A 21,102-nucleotide genomic window follows, 5' to 3' on the forward strand; every position below is an offset into this window, starting at 1 on the left:
TTATACCCAAAGAGAACACATTAGGGGTAATCAGTTGTAAAACAACTGCAATGAATTAACTATTACGAGTGCAATGGCTGCCAAAAGCTCTTACTGTAGAAATGTGAATTTGCAACAGTTTACACTGATCTTGTTGATATAAAACATATTCCAAATACAACATTCTGTAATATTAACACTTCAATAACATACACCCATTTGTTTTACAAACTCTTGCTCTTACTATACAAATAATATTTTGCAAGTGTTTACTCTTGTCTGGTTTATATAAAACATATTCCAAATACTCAAAAATACAATTTTAACATTACAGTAACATACAGTACCACATGCAGTGTGATCTTAAATGCCTTCCTCTGGGCTGATGGCTCAAGATGGTTATTTGTCCCTTTTTTTTTTGACAAGCCTGCCCCCTGTTGGGGAAAACACAAAATGCAGCTAATGAAAAGCAATTTGTATAATTGATCTGTTTTGGATTTAGTGGAGGGTAAAGTTAAACCCTCCTTAACTAGCTTGCCAACCTATTAATTCGAGAAATGACATACATCTTATTAAACTTTAAAAAGATATTCAATTTAAGGGTATAAATGAACGGTATAGAATAGATAGATTTTAGTCAATAGAATCACACACAGTAACATAAATGGTATTTGCAATAATCACATACAATAATTACTATATTTATACATTACTAGGGCGATGCTCGTTGGGATCACTGTTACCTGTTGTATCCATTCAGCGTAGCTGTTGTACCCAATATCGTAGTACTGGCAGGCAGCCTGTGACGTTGGTAGTATGACATCATATTGGTGCCATCAGGGATCTCCATACATACAGTACACGGGCATACAATGGACACAGATATATATACAGAAATCTCCATATATGGGCATTAATAATGACACAGACCGTCAGCGACACACAATACAGATGTTTGGAGAGATGATTGAATGTACACCAAAATGTTGTTGGTGTATATAATAAACCAAGATTATATAATCTTGTCAATCATGTATCGTGATGCGTATCCACTAATTAGACAACCTGCACTCTTATGTGTCGAACTCGAAACGTCAATGCAATCAGATCAGACCTCCTGGAGCTTATTTGAATGTACATCTGCTGTGGTTGGATGTGGTCTACTTATTCTTCCATTGGGAAATCTCAACTCTGGTGTTAGGTAGAACACCTACCTGCAGGTTACCAATGTCAATAAAAGTTATTTGAAGCTTAGCAGACAGAGCACTAGATGGGACACTTGCAGTGACATTTGTTTGGAGTCCGACATCACTGCAATTACCTCTCTCTGTCGGCAGAGGGAGTCAACAAAAAAGTCATCTTAGCAAGGACAGGGGCCAAGTTAAAAATGAAGCCTGAAATGAACTTACAATAAAAAGAAACTTTGGGGTTTCATTATGTATTTATCAATAATTGCGTGATTACAATTAACGGCAACTATAGAAATATTTTTGAAATGTACAATTGTTCCATATGAATCCAGCTACAAACACAGAGACACACACAGGAAGCAGCTAATTTATTTCACTACTCTCTGGGTATTTCGCACAGTTCATGTTCACGCTGCAACATTTATTACATGTACGGGTAAGGCTAACGCTCACCTGACTGCCCTGGACCCGTACCTCACATTACACACTCACTGCTGATTGGCCATCACATTTCCTGACTATTCACCAATCAGGTCCCTGATACAATCACACTCACAAGACTCCAGCCCTTACTGGCTGATCATAATAAAGGCAATGCACTTTTTTTTCTTCTCCAAATTAAGCTTTCATTCAATTACCATATTTTTTTTTGAAGTGAAACAATGACAACATTAAATTCATAATAAGCTATTTAATCAGGAGACCGTGGTTTAAAATAGGAGAAATTCGTCATACCAGCTGGCACCAAAGGACAATGTTTCCCATTATATTAGCTATTGTGGTTCACTAAGCATCTCGCCTGAGAAATTGCTCTTAAATCACGACCCTGCTAAAGCTTTCCTGGGCTCATTACATTACTTCCCAAGCCATACGATCTATGCAAAATAAAGGGCTCTTGCATTACAATTTACGATTGGATAATCTTTTCTAACAAAATATGAAAATCTATAGAAAAAAAAATCTTCATTTAATGAAAGGTACAGATATCAAAAACAGAGGTGGCGCTCCGGTCCTCAGTCGGTTTGGAGGCCAAAAATCCAGCTCGAGGAAATTGCACTTGAGCAGCCAGTGGGGTGTTTGAGAACTCTCGTCATGCCAACTGGTGTGCAGGGCTTCATTTCTTGCGGGCGTGTTTGTATTTGTCCACGTAGGCCTTCACCAGGATGGCCACCTTGCTGGAGTTCACCTCGCCACTCTTACTATGACACACCTAACGATTCATCAAAAGAACAAAGTTAGTGAATTACAGGAATGGCTTGGTTTCCAAACAAACTGAATGGATATACAGTACTGTATGTACAGTCATGTGCATGCTTTGAAGAAGAGAAGAGAACTGAGCAAAACCATAATATCCCCATAACATTTGAAAGCTATTTGATGGGGCAGGTAAACTAATAGTTATTTGCTTTATTTAAAAAAAAATGCAGGTGGTTATATCCCTGCCCAACTTGTGGTTATATTTCTGACCAAAACAACAGTAGAAAATATCACACAAGAAAGCAAATATCCACTGATAATGTATTTGTTCTCTTTTCAAGGAATCAAAGCGCAGGTAAACTATTGAACTGATTACATTCTTGAAGCTGTATAATCGTGTGATAATCACCAAACTGATAGATATGTATTCTCATGTAGACCAATTGTCGCCTATAAAAGTGTGGTATGGACCGCTTGCAGAGCAGTACAGACTTCCAATACTGATGAAATGCAACTCACTTTCTCCACTGCTTTGCGGACAATCTCCTTGTACTCGTCCTTGGTGATTTCCTTCTTTTGGTAGTAGGGTTTTATGGCGTTCTTCACTTCATTTACAGCTCTTTCTTGAATCTGTTGTTTCTACAGAGACACAAGTGGGGAAATATGTTATTGCAAAATGTACAGTTATTAATTTTTCTTTTCTTTTTGTGGGGAGGGGGTATTTTTTTGCCTTTATTGACAGTGACAATGGAGCGAGACAGGAAATGGAGTAGGGGGATGACATTCAGGAAATGGTCCGGCCAGCCGGGAATCAAGACTTGTTGATCAGAGCATTGCACCTTGTGGTGTGTGCCCTCACCACTTGTCTACATATATACTTTGGTTAATGTGGTTTATAACACATTCTGCTGTGCCAAACCGAGAATACATATTACTGCTTTACAGGGTCTTAAAGTGAAATTCTACCTCTATGTTGGCTTAACTATGAAGGTGTAGATAGAGCAATACATGTCTCCAAGACTAAATGCACCTAAAAAGGACAAATGCAGAGCTGCCAAAGGATGAGATTGATGAACTTAACAAAATAAAATGATTTGATGATTGGATTTGATGACTGTCAAGAAAAGGGGTGATTTTAAATCTTGTAAAGTGCGTAGAATTTTGTGATCAGAAATCAGTATCAGAAATCACAAGACTTGAATGGAAATTGCCTTGTTTGTGCAGGTAGAATTCAAATTCTACCTGCACAAATGGCGTGCTGTGGTCGTAGATCAGTATTACATGGAATAAAACTCCCATTGGTTTTCAAACTTTTGTGCCCAAGGCACAGCAATGGGCAAGTCAAAATGTCACGGCACACCTGTATACATAGCAGATCTACAAGCTCACAATGAGTCACATCAGAACTGCTATTTTCACTATTTTGTTTTGAATATGTAAAAGGAAGGTGAAGTAAAATAAATAATACATTTATTTAAAAGACAGGCTTTAAGTGGTTCAAATATGTTTAGGATATAGAATTTGTCTCTGCCTTGGGAAATATATAAAGAAAATATATTAACACATCGGGTGCCAGCATTTTTTCATAACAACTTACGTTGGGTGCCAGCATTCTCCCCATTGACTGCGCTTTGCTGTTTAATGCTCTAGACTCCACGACAAGCAAATCCACGTAAAAAAAAGAATCCATTCATGTTGAGCGAGGACCCTGGCTACAGCCTGGAACCATAACATTTCCCTCGCGAGTTACAACGGGGGGGGATCGCGCATCGCGCATGACCGGTTTTCACCACAGGAAACGGATTCGGAGATATAGGCGTTTTAAAGAAGGAAATAAACAGGAAGTGGACGGAAGCCATGTTTTTGTTTCCGGTGATCTATCTGGCCCTTCCTTCTCAAGATCACAATGGGTACTCCCAGAGCTACTCTAGCCCCGCCCGCGCGGAGAAAAACGGCACCAGAGCGCCACTATGTAAACACACGGTTCAGACCGTGATCGGCACCCGATGTGTTAAGTACACAAGCACTGATATAGTCAATTAAAATAATTCATAACATTTTGTATAGTCGTATGTATGTAATAATGATGCGTGGTTGTCACAAAATCCAATGGCACAACTAGACTGTCTCACGGCACACCCTTTGGGAACCATTGGCTTAGGTCACAAGTACTGTATTCTCAGAATAGTACATTCAGTATTATATTATTCTATTTTTTTTTTTTGCAGAATCACAGCTCTTTACAAGATAGCAGAGGCATTGAGATACCTTTTTGGAGCTATCAGCTTGAGCCATGTGCTGGCTGGGCTGGGTAGTAGAAGATGGCAGGGCCTGATTGGCCAAGGGCTGACTCTGGCTTGTAGGGACACCACCAGCTTTGGTTGGGGTAGGCAGCAAAGGAGGTTTTCCATAACTTGACAGGCCACTCGCCATCTAGGTTAAACCGAACGATGGCATTATTATTATTAATGGAACTTAACTTCCACTCGCGCTAAATCTAACCCAGTAGTTCTATTTCGTTGCTGTCCGGCAGAAACCTTGTATCTCCATATTTAATCACTTTGTTTTCTCATACATTAATGCCCTATTTTATACTTTGTTGTATGCCCAGTGTCACACAAAAGTAATAGGTCTGCATTTCTTTTAGAAATATTTTAAAGTCTCTGCTTAGAATGTCATGCCCAAATAAATATAAAGAGCTTGTGACAAAATAACTCCATTGGATCCATTGGAACACAGGTTTCTTTTTTTCATTTCCTGAAAAGTAAGAGTACATACAAGGTTTCCGACAGACAGTGACGATTTGCTAACTAGGCTAACCTAGTTTGCTACATGCTGCTGAGTTTGCTAATGTTACTCACCCTGGTCCAGTAGGCCCATCGGTACAAGGGTGCATCCTTTTCAGGTTCCCAAGCATGCACACTGTATTGCCAAATACTACAAACTTCTTTAGCTCATTTTGCATGGTCCTGGTTTATTTAGAAATGTTCTCAGGATTTGCTATAGATTAGGGATGGGCATGAAAAGTGAAATATATGGTGTAGAACAGTTGTCGACTACCAGATGGTGATAGGAATGTTGATCGTGAGACCACAAGGTATATATAACCCTTTTATTGATTGAGCCAAGAATCTCACCTGATGAAAATCTATACCATGAGAATCAGTGTTCTTGATAAATAGTACCCACTAACACCAAGGTTACAGCTGAGTTTTTCACTGTCAGGCAGGTGGCTAGAAAACAGGTTCCTTATACACCCGTCTCCTGAACATTATTGTGTTCCTTTATAAGAATTGCAAGGAATGACTGATATTTTGTCATCTTAAATGACTAAATGGCTTTGATTTTGATTTCCATTAATAACCATCACGTCAGTGTCTAGGGGCAGTGACCGCAAGCAGATACATTGTTGTAGATTGAGCAGTTTATTCAGACACAAAATTAAACAGATGTCTCCATAATGTAGACATCTGTAACATGATGTGTAAATAAATTCATCATGTCCTGATGAAAGCACTCGGGTCGAAACATTGGCTCATTAAACAATATGTTTGAGCTGGGACTATGAATCAATGTGTGATGCATTCCTCTCTTCTAGTTTTTGGCTGCCCATCCCTACTATAGACCCCTTCGACCCATAGGTAGATGCACCATTTTGGGGGGGAATATAAATAACCCCAATACAAAGAATTGCAAAGTGGTTCCTAAAGACAATTTTAAGCATATCATATATACTGTATATATTCTAAATGTAAATCATATGAAATGTATAAATCTTAACTTTGATACCAATAAAGCATGTTTAATAGTAAATTGCCAGATCAGTCTAACATTCTATATTTTTTGTTCATATCCTACTACATAAGCGATAAAGCGACGTAATTATTTTTTAAACCGAGGTCGATTTTTCAGTGAAAATAAATTCATCAACCTGTATGAATGGAGCCATCACCAAAATAAAAGTTTGATGTGAAATCATTTTCAGATCGTTTTTCGCATCGCTCCTGGTGTGTTATGACTTTAGCATTAATTGAAAACATCACCTGTTTCTGGATTGCTCCGTCATTCTCATGTTGCTCCAAAATACAAAACTGGTTACCAGTGAATAATTTCGACTCCAGGTAATTTAAACTTTTGGCTGATATTGGTTGTTTGCGTTTGGTTCACCATATTTTAATGTTAGGTTACTGATCACCATATTTTACATGGCATGCATACATGAAACTTACCTGCCATTTAATTGTCGACAATATTGAATAATCGTTTCAGCCCTTGATTAAGGATTCTGCAAAGACAGTTCAAAATCTCTCTACATTCTAGCTAGGACTTTAAGATCAGAATAAAGTCCTTAGTCAATGATTGAAACGAATAAATTAGTAAAATGTCTGGAAGAAAGTACCCTTCCTGGAGCATTTAAGTAGGTATTTGAAGTTCGTACTTGTATTGTGTGACTGTCAGGGTGGGCTGTTGTCATCTGGCTGCCTTGCTGCATTGGGGGAGGTGGTGGGGGTGGGGGAGGCAGACCTTGAGCGCCCCCTGGAGGGCCCTGCAGGAGAGGCACAGAGGGGTGGAGGTGCATGGGAACCTGAGGCGGCATGGCATACGGCGCAGCAGGCTGCAGAGTGACCGGCGGAGCTCCTCGGCCACCCTGCACAGGGTAGGGATGATGCAGTACATTCAGCTGAGGCGGATGAGTGGGCATCACATTCATCACAGGGACTGGAGCGTTGCCCGGGAGTGCCTGTGGTACAGGCTCGTTTTTAGGAGGATCTGAAAAAAATTTAAACACATAATTTTGGCTTCTTAAATATAAGACAAAACGGAGTAAAATGATTCGATTTTATTAATACTTCCAATACATTATCTATAGATACGCGAGATTGGCAAATAATGTTTTGTGTGATTTGATCACTAAATCTGTACTTAATCTGACGTCATATTCACAACTGTGTCACTTGACAAAAAAAATACACTTTTGAAAATGGTATAGTGTGTATGTAACCAGTCGCTGTCTTCTCTCAACCATGCAATAATATGCTATTTGGAATCTATAGGTGACAACGACTGTATTATTCTATGAAGAGCTGTGCATTTAGAAACGTACTGTCTCACCAACTGTCCAGCAGTAGTAAATGTCATGCATTTGGATTCTGGAACAACCTTTTGTGTTGACTCTTATAGCATAGGGCTTAAAAACAATCATTGAATACCTAGATCATTAACAGGCACGCTTCGGTCGTGTAGAGCAGTTAACCCATTAAGACCTGGAACTCATTTTTTGATTTGAGCTAAAAAGCATTATTTTAAACTTTGGCTATTCAAAAATAGCAGCTTGTATATCTGCTATTTTTGAAAAATCGTGAAAATATGTGCAAATCTTTGAATATGTATATTCATTTAAAGCGAACATTTTTAACTCAAATCTTTGCTTCTGGGGGTCCCTGGAACAAAGTATTTGGAAATACATATCATTTTGGGGGTTCCTTGGCATGAAAAAGTTCGAGCACCACTAGAAACATACGTTTTTCAGAAAATTGTTGGGATTTAGGAGACATGTAGAATCGGTTTCAGGTCTTAATGGGTTAAGAAACTGACATAAATCAGACGAATGGGCACAATTTTAAAAGGTTGTGTAAATTATGTTTTTTGGTTATAGCAAAAAGAAATTGGGAAAAAGTTCAGCTCTATATTTGGACAGTTAACAGCGTGTTGCTGGGGTTTCCCCGTCTCTCCAGCTCTTTAATCAAAAATACAATTTCAGGTGGTTGCCAATTTCATCCGATCAGGACAGAGTACTCATTCATCAGCTTCAATTTTACAGCGTTCCAGTTCCAATTTTGTCTGCTCTTTTCTTTGTGCCAAGTAAACTTGAGGGTGGAGCTCACCTGCCGAAGCTGTCTGCTCCTCTTCCTGTCTGTTCCAGCCTCCTGCTCCTGCTCCGGCTCCTCCCCCTCCTCCCCCTCCCCTATCCCTCCTGGAGTAATAGTCCTGCACGTCTGCTGGTAGAGTTCTCCTCACTGCCCAGCTGGATGCAGACGACCAACCCGAGCGGTCCAGCACCGAATCCCCCTGCTCTGGGTCTTTCCTACGTCCACTGCCCCGGTTTTCATTGAAGCGGCTGTATGCGTCATTTCCTGAATTGTTGCCTGTCCCTGAGTAGTTGTTTCTGGGTTGCCAGCGGTTGTCTCCTGCCGTTTCGCCTTGTTGGCTATAGAAGGAACGGTTGCAACCACCCGGTCCCCCGCCACGACCTCGCTCTGAGCCTCCTCGGCCCCACCAACCACCAACAGTGTCACGTTTCCTGGCTTCATCATCCCTAGCCTTTTCCGTAACCCAGTCAGGATTATTAGACCATGCAGGGGGATCAGATGAAGAGTCTGTGAATGCTCCGTTTTCAAAGCGGCCAGCACCCCGGGGTGGTAAATGATCAGAGGGATTCCTCCGTGAGTCGCTGCCTGGCCCACTGCTCTGCGCAGACCTCCACCCTCCCCTGCGGTCCTTCCTCTGTGGAGACCGATCTCCAGAGGCTGAGCGGTTTGGGCTGGGCCCTCGCCTGTGGGACCTCGTCCGGGATCTTGATCCAGATCTAGACCTAGACCGAGATTTGGATCTGGAGCGACTCCGGGATCGTCGACGCCTCCTCTCGCGACTACGCTCTCTCCTGGAATAGTCTCTGTCACCATCCCTCTCCCTCTCCCTGTCACCATCCTTCTCCCTCTCCTTCTCCTTCTCCCTCTCCTTCTCCCTCTCCTTCTCCTTCTCCCTCTCCTTCTCCCTCTCCTTCTCCCTGTCCCTGTCACCATCCCTCTCCCGGTCCCTGTCACCATCCCTCTCCCTGTCCCCGTCCCTCTCCCTGTCCCTCTCCCCGTCTCGGCTGCGGCCGCGAGAGGAGCGCCTGGAGGGCGGGCTGCCATCCCGATCTTGTGTGCGCTCTCTGGACCTTGAGCGTGACCGTCTAGATGCTTCTTGCCTGGACTCCCGTTTGGGGTCCCAGGTCTCAGTGGGCGAGTGGAAACGAGAGCGCCGCTGCTTACCGTTCTTCCGGTCCTGGCTGCGCTCCCTTTCCCGCCTGCCCTTGTCACTTGCCTCCTTGGCGACTTGGCTGGCAGGAGCAGGAGCAACTGTGCCAGTTGGGTTGGCATCCTCGCTCTGTGGTTCCACAAGGAGATTGTCGCCATGCTCACTGGTGGGGGAACCGCAGTCCATGGGGATGACATTAGTGTCATCCTGTGATAGATTGTCTTCTTTGCTGCGTTCCACAGCTCGCTCATCTGATGACTGTTCTTGGGAGTCAGGCATTCTAGACTTGGAATCGTCAGAGTCATCGTCTTCTACATTATCTAATTTCTGCTGGGAATCCCTTGTGAAGGGTGAATCAGGGTGTGGTGAGCTACCAGACAGTTCAATTTTCACCTCTTCTGCAGACACTTCATCATTGCCTTCTGGTGAGTCAGCACATAACTCCATTGCATCTTCCTCTTCCTCTTCGCCAGAGTGTAGAGACTGGGGACTCTCTGCAGGTCCATTGTGAGAGTTGGAAGGCAATGGAGAAGTTATATCATCAGAACCTTTATCTTCAGAGGGAACAGGGCTGTCTGGCTGTTCCTCTGCAATTTCACTGTCGTCACCCACAGGAGACATCTGACAGCTATTTGCAGGGGAGCTTGACATCGAAGACTGATTCTTCTCTTTCTCCTCTGGTGTCGGGCTCCGTTCATTAGATTGTTCTTGAGTCTCGTCTCCTTCCTGCTCCACTTCATCACTCAAAGGTTGTGTACTAGCTTCTTCATCGGCAGGACTGGAACAATTGTGGTCTGTCTTGGGGCTCCCTTCGATGTCAGAGTGCTGCAACTCAGAGATGTTCATTTCTTTTTCCTTGTATACTTCATCTTCTTCCTCTTCCTCCTTCTCTTCCTTGTTACCTCCTTCCTCCTCTTCCTCCTCACTTGCTGTTGGGCTGCTAAGGACTTGTGGAGAGACCTTTTTCTTTGCTGGAGCTTTCCTTTTTCCACTGGCCTTCCGGTTGGTTACTTGCTTACCCTTCTTCTTGGCTGCACCCTGGGAGACTGGTTTGCCCGGTTTGCTAGGCTGACCGGCAGAGGAATCAGAGTCTGAGGAGTGAGACGGTTGGGATGTGGACTCCTCCACGGGAGCTGGTTCCTGGCCTTTGCTGTTGCGTCCAGAGCGTCTGGATGCCACAGGCTGAGCGTCTTTGGTAGGGGCTTTTGAGCCTGAAGCCCGACCGCCCCTCTTCTCTCCTCCTTTTGGACAGGTGACTGCACAAACACGTCCCTGAAAAACTGGAAGATATATGTACAAGAGTGACCATCTTGACACAATTATGTGCAAGCCTTAAAAACACAATTGCAAAACAAAATAACTTATTTACATTTTAAGAATGACTGTATTCTGTCTGATCTTCCACTCCAACAATGCTTTAGCAAAACTGTTACAAAATGTAGTCCAGTACAAGAGTCGCAAAAGTACTTTAAGAAAAACATTAGCACAGTAGCCCTTACCAAAATGACCTGAGCCAAATTCTGTAGTAGAGCAAAAGGGAGACGAGAATGGTCTCAATGGAAAGGGGCTGTGGTTCCAAGATGATGGATGGAAACTGTGCCTGTGAAAATATTAGGTCAACATTAGTCTCCATTCTATTTAGAGTCCATTATACTGAGGATATAATTTTACTATTGCTTATTAAAACAAACATTAAGACAACCATAGCGCTAGGTGAAGGTCTCACAGGAACATTACAATTTATATAATGAAAAGAACCACCACACAATGAAATAACTGATTTTACATTCAAATATGTATTATTTCACCTGTTGACAGGGACACATTTGCATTCACACTACACTTGGACACATCCAAAAGTGGCCTGAGCAACCAGATAGCAAGACGTCTTGAGTGCGTTCACATCTGTTAACCTCATGTCACCAAGGTTCCCACAATACCTGGAATACTGGAACCATGTGGAATACATGGAAAGCCTAGTGTCTATAAGAACTTTAACTAGTGCTATCCGGTCTTGAGCCCGCCTACTCCAATACTGTATGTGGTCATTTCTATGCACACCTGATGCACGCGCACAGACATATTTCCAAATCCGCGGATTCTCTCTAGACCGGATGGGTAACCAGGAAAAATCTAATTGATCCCAGTCCAACATCTGTATTTAAAGTTTGTTCACTTATAAATAAAGACATATAGATAGTAGGGGAAGTATTACCTTGAAATGCCATTGGCAGGAATAGGTGCAGCAGGAGTGAGCCATGGACAGTCTTGTGTCTGCCGTTTGCACTGTCTATACCCAGTCTCGTAAGGCATATCCTCTGGCACCCAATGGGGCTCCACTCTGCAGGGAGAGGAGCAAAAACAATTAGAATAGACTATATTTGAAATGAAACGATCAAAACTGGATTGGAAACACCATGTGGCACTTTCTCAAAATATATGCAGCTGGATTGCAAGGAGAATATTGGTCAAATGTGGCATAATTTTAAGTCTAATATCTCATGACTCAGTTTTGGGAACTACTTACGTATCATGTGTCAAGGTGCTCAATAATGAGCCAAATGTGGATGGTGACCAAGTACAGCATGGCGTCCCTCTCACCTGGAAACAAAAAAACAACCTTAATCTGGCTAGGTAGTTTGGGAACGCTATGAACACAATGAGCTTCATGCGGTGCTTCAATTTCAATGCAATACATTGTATTAGAGAAGCAAAAGCCAAACCTTTTTCCTATTTATTGAAGAGGGATCATCATCGTTACCTGGATAGGACAGAGACATATTACACCCCGTTTAACATACGTATAGTACATGCAGCAGATAAACAACAAAGATGGACAATTTAACTTACATTTCCTCACAAGCCCTTTTGTTTTGGTGTCTGGTGCCCTCTCTGGCTTTTGTCTTCTCAATCTTGCTACTTGTTTGCTTCTAAGTGGAAAATTATATAAAAACACCATGATCAAAAAGAGAATTGTTTATGCGTTTTACACAAAGAAACCAATGAAATACAATTTAGGGCTGTGTAACTGACGCTCACTTCAGACAGAGGTTTGGCTCTGGGTCTCTGCAAAAACATTTCTTGCTTTCTGATTGGTTCATTCTCTTCCTTACAGGAATCTGAAAAGATTACAAATTACGGCAGATTAAATCAGGGAATCTGCAGGTATCAGCACTTTAAATGTAAGACTTGTGGACATGTAAGACCAACATTACATTCAAACGACTCATTGTTAAAATAACGCAGCACGCACACAAATGCAACGCGATATCGGCGAATCAGTACTGAAAAGCTGGAGTAACATGACAGACCTTATGCAAGCATTAATAATCTAACTTTTCAAGAATGCAGCTGCCAGGTACTACTGGCCGCTTAATTTATCTCAACCTTCCATCACTGAGGTGTTCGACTGAATGATGGTTAACCACTTAAACCCTACATACCTCATGGTACGTCAAATAGCAAAAATAGCCGACCTACAAGCTCACACCGCGTCACAATGTGAAGCTTTGTGAGCTTGTAGATCAGCTATTTTCGCCAAACATTAACATTATTTGCCATATGTTGACCTATTTTTGCTGTACAATTGCGTACAATAGACACGCTAGGATTGACTTGGTTAAAGCAACTCAATTGCACCACTCAGCGGCGGACTGGCCATTTGGCGTACCGGGCAAATGCCCGGTGGGCCGCTGGGCCAGTGGGCCACTGGGCCAAAAAAAAATAAAAAAAATAAAAAATAAAAAAAATAATATTTTCGCTCCCGTTTTAGGGTTATTACGGTCATATCCGAGTCGCGCGGCCCAATTATTAGTTACGTTAATGTTTGGGCTGGGATGCTTTCCAGCAGGCGCCTCAGTGCGGCCGCAGAGTTCATGTGCAGGGCTGGGCTGAAACAGTGAACACCCCCCCCCGTTGACAAAATGGGGGGGGGGGGGGGGGGGGGGGGGGGCGGGGGCCGGTCCGGACCATAATGCCAGGGCTGAATTTTGGTCCCAGTCCGGCCCTGGCACCACTCAGTGACCTTAAAATATACACATCTCTTAATATATTTTGGTTTCGTCAAACTCTATATATTTTACTGAAATATCGTGACTATGGAAAAATCTATATCGAAGAAGACTATTACCTACTCCTTTCCTTGTCTCTCACTGCTTTTTGTGATTTATTCTTGGCTGTCTTCTCAGAATCCCCATGATTGTTCAGCTTTTGAATCCATTTCTCTGTTCCCCATTATTTCTATATATCTTCAATCAGATGTCCTTCATGCACCTTAAGAGTTAATTATATGTATAACTATTGATGATCTCCTTTTCCTGTGGTAGGCATATACACGTATATATCTAAATACCCATTTGTCTGTCCCGGGGATAGCTCGGGCGCCAAATAGTACCAAAATAGTCAAAGCGAATGAGGCCAGTAACAAATCTTTATTTTCTAATAAAATGGTCTAACCTACTATGTATCACATTTTCTTTCTTATTGAAAATAAACCATGTTATGCCAAGTGTATTTCAGACTTTATAATACTTTTTAAGGCCTGTTGGCTACATTTACATAATACTTGAGACTTTTCTTGACTAGTCCAAAAGCCTTATTTGATAAGTAGGCGTGGCTACTGCTCAATGTTTTGTAATGTCAATTCAACCAAAGCAGTGCGCACTGACGGTCTTTGATACACTGGTGCGCAGCCTAAGAAATCTGAAATACTTCTGCATGACAGTGACAACACTGACAAATACTTTATTCTAGCCTTTTCAATCAGCCTCGAGCATACATCCATGCGTGCCGTCACTACAAGCTGTATTTTTGACGCTCGCGCTACTGAATCACTAACTGGATTAATGTACCATCAGGTAGACTAAACGAATCATTATTTCATGTCCGACAACATTTAAGTAGAACTGTCAGAAGATGTAACACAGTTAAAATGGGTTATTCTGCAATAGTTTAGCTATAGCTTTCCACCTGCAATCCAGCGAGTACATTTTTAGATATCTTGTGTGCAAGTGGACATTTCAACCTTAAGGGTGGCACTTTAAGGAAATGACTAAATCAGTCAGGTTCATCACAACAAAACAACAAACATTCCATGGCAATCCCCAGTAGTTTTTGACATACGTCATTCATGAATTCACATAAATAATTTCCAAATGGAAACAGTTGTACAGACCTGAACACATCCAAGAGCTGGATCCCATTTGTAAATGCTATCAAAAGGCCTTCTGTCTACTGGGCAAGATGGAACTGTCTGTGACTGAAAAACATTAATAAAAAGAAAATATACTATCAAGTACAAGCACACAACATGATGTAGAAATAGAAAAATCACAATGCTTCTGTTGATGTGAAAGATTCAGGGCCTTATTTTGTATGGTGTCTTGTGCCTTATGTGTCTTATTATAATCTTATTCGGCACTTGAAAATAGCCGATCTACAAGCTCACAACACGTCGCTGTAGATCAGCTATGTTCACTTTTAAAATGTTTTTAAAATATAAAATAATTTAAAATGCCTAATAAGATTAGTCAGGTCAAGGTAAAAGATGCTGCACAAAATAGGGCCCACAGACTCTTACTTCTGCCCATGTGAGGAGACATCCAAGACAGAAAACATGACAGCAGCTATTGGGCATGGCAAGGTCCCCCCTGGCTAGGACACCCAAGCAGATGGGACATCTCTCTGCCTCCTCACTTTCTGTCCCCTCAGACAGATCCTGGCCACCTGAAGACACAACCAAGAGATGGGTACTTTAAAAATAAAATAAAAGTAATTGACCCTAGGATATGAACCAATGACTTCACATTGACTTCTGTGAAATGGTTACTTTGTAGGTATGGCTGGATACAAGATTCTTTCTAGTAGTGTTAACCTGTACGTTCTTTGAAATGTAACTTTTTCTGAGAAGGAATACTTTGAATGATGAAGCCATAACCATATACCCTCTTCCATAAAAACCAATGCACTATGGAATACATTTATAGCGTTTAAGCTGGGACCGGGCAAACAACGCTTAAATTACCAATCACCTGTCATAAGTAACCTATTGTATGACAGAACTTAGTGCTTTGCACTTTTTTGAAAGCTAGATCTGACACTTTATCTCACACTTACCATTTCCAGATCCAGTCATCTTTGGCCTCTTGCTGCCCAGATGGCTGCTAGAAAAGAAAGCATGTACACAAATGTAAGAATGCAAAGCATGGGTGCAGAGTTTGAACAGAAATGTGATACTCCTACAGTGTTGTATGAATCTGCACTAATCTAAGTAGCAGTATACTGGGGGGTTGAGCAGTCACCCACAATTCGTTGCAATGGGGTGTTAACTACCGACTATTGTTTTCTTACGTACGTGAGATAGCAGTGAGAGAGCATCTTGTCCTACATATGGGCCTACATAATAGTTGTGAATATTATATATAAAATACAACTATTTTCCGTGTAGACTACTTTAGTTGCAGACTACTAGCAAACGGAACTCTCAGACCACACGTTCGGGACTCATGCTCCAACGCTCCTGTAAGGCCTTTTCATGGGGAGACTATGGGAAACTACATGTTTACGCATTTATGGGGAAGGGGACTTTAAGCCTCATTCCATTATCTCCACCTAGAGATCATGCGTTCAGCCGTGTGTGTGGCAAATCTCACATACTACTAGGGCCGAAGTATCATATTTGTTGCGAGTGTCTTTTTCTTTATTTCTTACAGAGCAATCGTCCCTCAGCCAGGAGGCATGCCTATATCCCTTTCCTCCACCATCAGTGAGTGATTTTGTGTGTGAATGGATGAATATAACGCACCTTTTAAAAGTGTTTTGAATAAAGGCCCTTTGTAAATGTGCCATTTGCTATTTGTTTTAATCAAGTGCCGTGAAACGTGTTCATGACTGTAGGTAGAAATGTAACTGCATACCCTACACCACCCAGAAGTTATTGTGAGTTGGCCAGCCTCTCACCCGAGCCAAAGAACTTCAGTGTCTCCCACAGGATTGTTTTTAAACTATGGGGGCTTTTGGGGGGGTGGGATTAAAAAGTACATCCGGTCCACCAGTCGAACCCTGCTCCAGCAACAGCTCTGAAAATGCAGAACAACTGCACATGGCAACTGTGGGCAAGTGACCTTGTCAGTCAGTAATAAGCATAAGATGGTTAGTGTTTGTTTGGGTCCATGGTTGAGGGCATGGATTTGTACACAATCCAACAACTATGTTATATAATGGTGTATGTTGGTTGTGGGTGAACCACCATCGATCTATAAACGTGCAGAATCTCTGTGTGTGTGCGTCAGTCCGCATATCTCAAGGACCGTCTGACCAATCGACTTCAAATCAGGCATCTATGTATCGCTGAGGGTGTGTTTTGCAGAGTGGGAATTTAGTCTGACTGGTAGTTGTCCAAAAATTATTTCTGTCTGTGCCCGTCTGTCTCCCCGAGTCCCTTTTAAACCCATATGTGGAGATCTCTGGATCGGTCTGTGTCCCTTTTATGCCCATGTATGGAGATCCCTGATGTTATCTATATGACGTCATAGTACTATGATGCACTTCACTATTAAGTACTCTTGACAACTTGTACACCGGATATTGCATAACCGGAGGGGCAACCGTTTCTCAGAATTATTCATTTTAACAGCCTGCTGATAGATAGTTGACATGGGCAATTATGTTTAAGTCACTATAGTACATTCATAACAACCACGATGCAAGTGTTTTTAGTCGTCTTTTTTTTCACTTAGCAATTAGGCCTAAATGCGGTGTTTATAGCAGGCCAATGTGAAACTAAATAGACTGAAACTAGAAGAGGAAAAAACAAGGGGCTTGTGCTTACAAATTATGCTTTTATCAACTGGTGAGGGACTGTAAACAAAATCTGTTATCCAAAACACTGATTATTAATATATATTCAAAATGTTGCCATTTACCATCCTGTCTGAAATTAAATAAGATTGAATAAATCAATTATTGGATACGATTAATGGTTAGAAATAGTAAGATCTTTACAAGTGCTTAATGTTGTTTTATACGCCCCCCCCACCTTTTTTTCCCATTGTGTACCAGTACAACATATTTTGTCCCAGTAATTTGAATACCAATAGTTACTAGCTGGACAGTTAGTCAGTGGTGTAAAGTGACGTACATTTACTCAACTACTGTACTTAATTAAGGTAGGTAAGGAGGTATTTTTACTTTGCCGAAGTATTTCTAATTTTCTGTACTTTCTCAGAGGCAAATATTATACTTTTACTCCACTTACTTTGTAGATTTTTATTATTACAAAACATGCATTAACCATTTCAGCCCTATATACATTTCGACCATTTGAAAATAGCTGATCTACAAGCTCACAATGTGTCATGGTGCAACGCATTGTGACCTTGTAGATCTGCTTTTTTTTTAAAAATCTTACACATTTGAAAACTTGTGAAATGAGACAGTCTCCATAATCAGTACTTTCTAATTTTGGTACTTTAAGTACATTCTGGACTTCACTTGTGACGAGTGTATTTCTATATTGTGAGTATTTCTATACTACAGTATTGATACTTTTACTTAAGTACAAATGTTGAGTACTTTTTCCACACTGCTGGACAGTTAGTAAACAGTTCATAGGCTTAGGCCTGCAATTCAACATTTCTGACCCAGGATCCCACACTGACCCCCGGGTCCCCTTTGATTTCTTCCGCATGTCCGCAAGTAAAACCGATCCTGGGTCGGCACACCGGCCTTAGGTATTGATATCAGTCCTAATCTAACCTAAATCCAACTTTACTCTAGGTCATATCCGAAAACAGTGGCCTCCTGTTATTCTGTGCTAGCTGCTAGCCAGCTAACTTGAACGCACATCGCTGTACTAACTGCACTCAGTGTTGCCAGATATTGAGAGAAATAAGCAACTAGGTCTATGAAAACAAGCCCAAAAGAAGCGATAGGCCACATGAGTCAGAATTTTAAAAATAGCTACAAACTCGCAATGCGACGCGCTGTGAGCTTGTATATCTGCTATTTTCACAAAATGTTTAAAAAATGTAACCTTTTGAATTTGTTTTGAAAGATTTTAACACTTATCTGATACAGTGGTCACAAAATACTTTTAGATTGGGGGGGCGTGGACAAATACATTAATTTGAGGGTCCTTGACAAGAAAATGTTCGACCACTGGTTTAAACAACATTCAGGAAACAAGACCAAAATAAGAAACAAGCCCACAAGCACCAATATTTACGAGCAACTTTACAGCGAAAGAAGCCCAATGTCGGTTATAATAAGCGGACATGGCAACACTGACTGTACTAGTCGCGAGACACTTTGCTTCGTCAAAAACGATGACGCATTTTTTCAACTTACACACATTCAAAATCACAAAATATAATAACGTACGTCTATCAATCAGACAGAAACGACGCGTCGACACTCTTTTCAGATGAAAAAAACACGTTTTTGTTTTGTCCTCGTCGACACCTTTCTTGTAGCTACAAAAAAATAGGGTTTACATAAAAAACGTGGAACGCACAGCGCGAGCCAGCAGCACCTGAGTTGGCAGTTATAACTTTATATTAAAACCCTTTATGTACGTCAAACAGACAGTGGTGGAAAAAAGTACTCTATTGTTTTTTCTTAAGTAAAGGTATCAATAATACTCATTATACAGAATGTCACATTTCTTAAGTTTTCAAATGCATAAAAATCATTTGAAAATAGCAGATCTACAGACGCATAATTTGTGAGCTTGTAGATTTGCTCTTTTAAAATGACCGAAATGTATCAAGTGTTGAAGTTATTGTATGTTTTGTAATAATAAAAATCTACAAAGTAACTAGTAACTAAAGATTTCAAAAAAATTGTAGTGGAGAAAAAGTACAATATTTGCCTGTAGTGGAGCAGAAGTAAAAGTACTGAAAATTGAAAATACTCCAGTAAGGTAAAAATTGTACTTAAGTAAATGTACTCAGTTACTTTACACCACTGGTTGTGAGACTGTAGATCTGCTACTTGCCCCATAATGTTCGCCACAGAAACAGGGACGCTAGGGTATCACTGAGTATCACTGTGTGGCCCTGCTACTACTTTAAAACACTGAGTATCACTGTGTGGCCCTGCTACTACTTTAAAAACACACTCCAAGCAGTTAGAAGGACAAGTGGTGGTGCCACCGCCGTCGTGTTGGCACTGGCACAGTAATGCCCGCTGTGGCAGTGCCAACACGACGGCGGTGGCACCATGGTTGTGTTGTTGCTTAGCCGTGCAGCTAACAGTGTTGCCAGATTCTGCGAAAGAAATAAGCAACCAGGTCTGTGAAAACAAGCCCAACAGAAGCAACCACATGAGGGCATTTGAAAATAGCAAATCTACAAGCTCACAACCAGTCGCATCTCAAAAAAGAATAATGATTATGATTACTTTTTTAAACTAACTTTAAACTTTAATAACACAAATCAACACAAGCCCAAAAACACGCAATCCGCTACCACCAATATTTACAAGCAACTTTACAGAAAAACAAGCCCAAAGATGCTTATATTATGCAGACATGGCAACACTGGCAGCTATTAGCTAACGCACTAGCTAGCACTACTAGCTAAAACACTGCCCGTGGTTAGTTAACCAGGCAGCTAACTGGCTACTTTTAGCAAACACAGACAAAATACTATCTAATATTAGCTACACCACTTGAAATGAAGGTCATAGTTCAGCTAGCGTCGGACACAGCAATGTAGGAATAGGTAGCTAACAGCGGGGCTAGCCCCAGATAGCTTGTTCTGAACAACAAATCCCGCTGCTTAGCCTCGCTAGCATCCAGCGGCTAGCTTCCCACTTCCCACCAGCTAGCCACCATGTTCGCCGTTAGCATTTCGCTTACTGTGGTTACTTACCAAAATGCGTTGCTGCCTCCTTAGATAGTAGAATCTTAGTGGGTCAACACGCTATGAACCGTTTTTTGTCCACGACCGATGTATTGCTAGGAAATGGCTGTGTTATTAAACGGTTATGTTTTGACTAAAGACTCAATGTAGCTCTTCTCAAAAAGTCTCAGCCACATGTCTCGAAATGTCTCTGCTCTCTCTGTCTGAGAGAGAGACATGCGAGGCAACCTGCTGCCACTCGGTGTCGCTGTGTGATTCCTAACTACTGTATTAAAGCAGTGGTTTTCAACCTTTTTTCATGCCAAGGACCCCTACATTGATATACATTTGGCCGCGGACCCCCATGGGAAAATGTTTTGAGCCGGGGACCCCCAGAAGCAAAGATTTGAGTTAAAAAAAATGTTCGCTTTAAAAAATATATATATTCAAAGATATGCGCACATTTTCAAGATTGAAAAAAAATATAGCAGATCTGCAAGCTCATAGTGCGGCACTCTGCTATTTTTGAATAGCCAAAGCTAAGTGGTTAAAATGATTGTGACGCTATGGTAACTCATTTCGCTGGGGACCCCCCTGCCCCCCCCCCCTCACACGACCACAGGTTGAGAACCACTGTATTAAATGGATTATTATTATTATACATGCATTTTCGGCAATTTGAAAATAGCCGATCTAAAAGCTCACGATGCAACAATACGCATTGTGAGCTTGTAGATCTGCTATTTACAGTGGCGTTTAACTAAACCCGTTTTAGTTAAAGACTCTCATAAAGTCTCAGCCACATGTCTCTGCTCTCTCTCTCGAGCAGGTGCGTTCGAAAATTACACACCGGAGCACACTCGCCTATTAGTTTG

At 41.5% G+C, this 21,102-nt stretch overlaps 1 protein-coding gene across 2 annotated transcripts; it reads right to left on the reverse strand.

Annotated features, from left to right (window-relative positions):
- Positions 1-1,840: 1,840 nt before the first annotated feature.
- scaf11 (SR-related CTD-associated factor 11) lies at positions 1,841-20,433 on the reverse strand. Of its 2 annotated transcripts, none has more exons than XM_084049327.1 (14): positions 20,258-20,433; positions 15,501-15,544; positions 14,965-15,110; positions 14,560-14,643; positions 12,426-12,505; positions 12,237-12,316; positions 12,110-12,147; positions 11,914-11,987; positions 11,602-11,727; positions 10,886-10,986; positions 8,252-10,666; positions 6,805-7,136; positions 2,886-3,005; positions 1,841-2,379 (listed from the first exon to the last, which is right to left on the reverse strand). In XM_084049327.1, exons 2-14 carry the CDS (start codon positions 15,517-15,519, stop codon positions 2,284-2,286), a joined length of 3,711 nt encoding a protein of 1,236 aa, XP_083905453.1. In that variant the 5' UTR covers positions 15,520-15,544; positions 20,258-20,433; the 3' UTR covers positions 1,841-2,283. The 2 variants fall into 2 exon arrangements, with proteins under 2 accessions (XP_083905453.1, XP_083905452.1); XM_084049326.1 differs by having other exon boundaries at positions 15,501-15,547.
- Positions 20,434-21,102: the final 669 nt, after the last annotated feature.

This window comes from Gymnoscopelus microlampas, assembly GCF_963454915.1.
Source record: "Gymnoscopelus microlampas genome assembly, chromosome: 23".
NCBI lineage: Eukaryota > Metazoa > Chordata > Actinopteri > Myctophiformes > Myctophidae > Gymnoscopelus > Gymnoscopelus microlampas.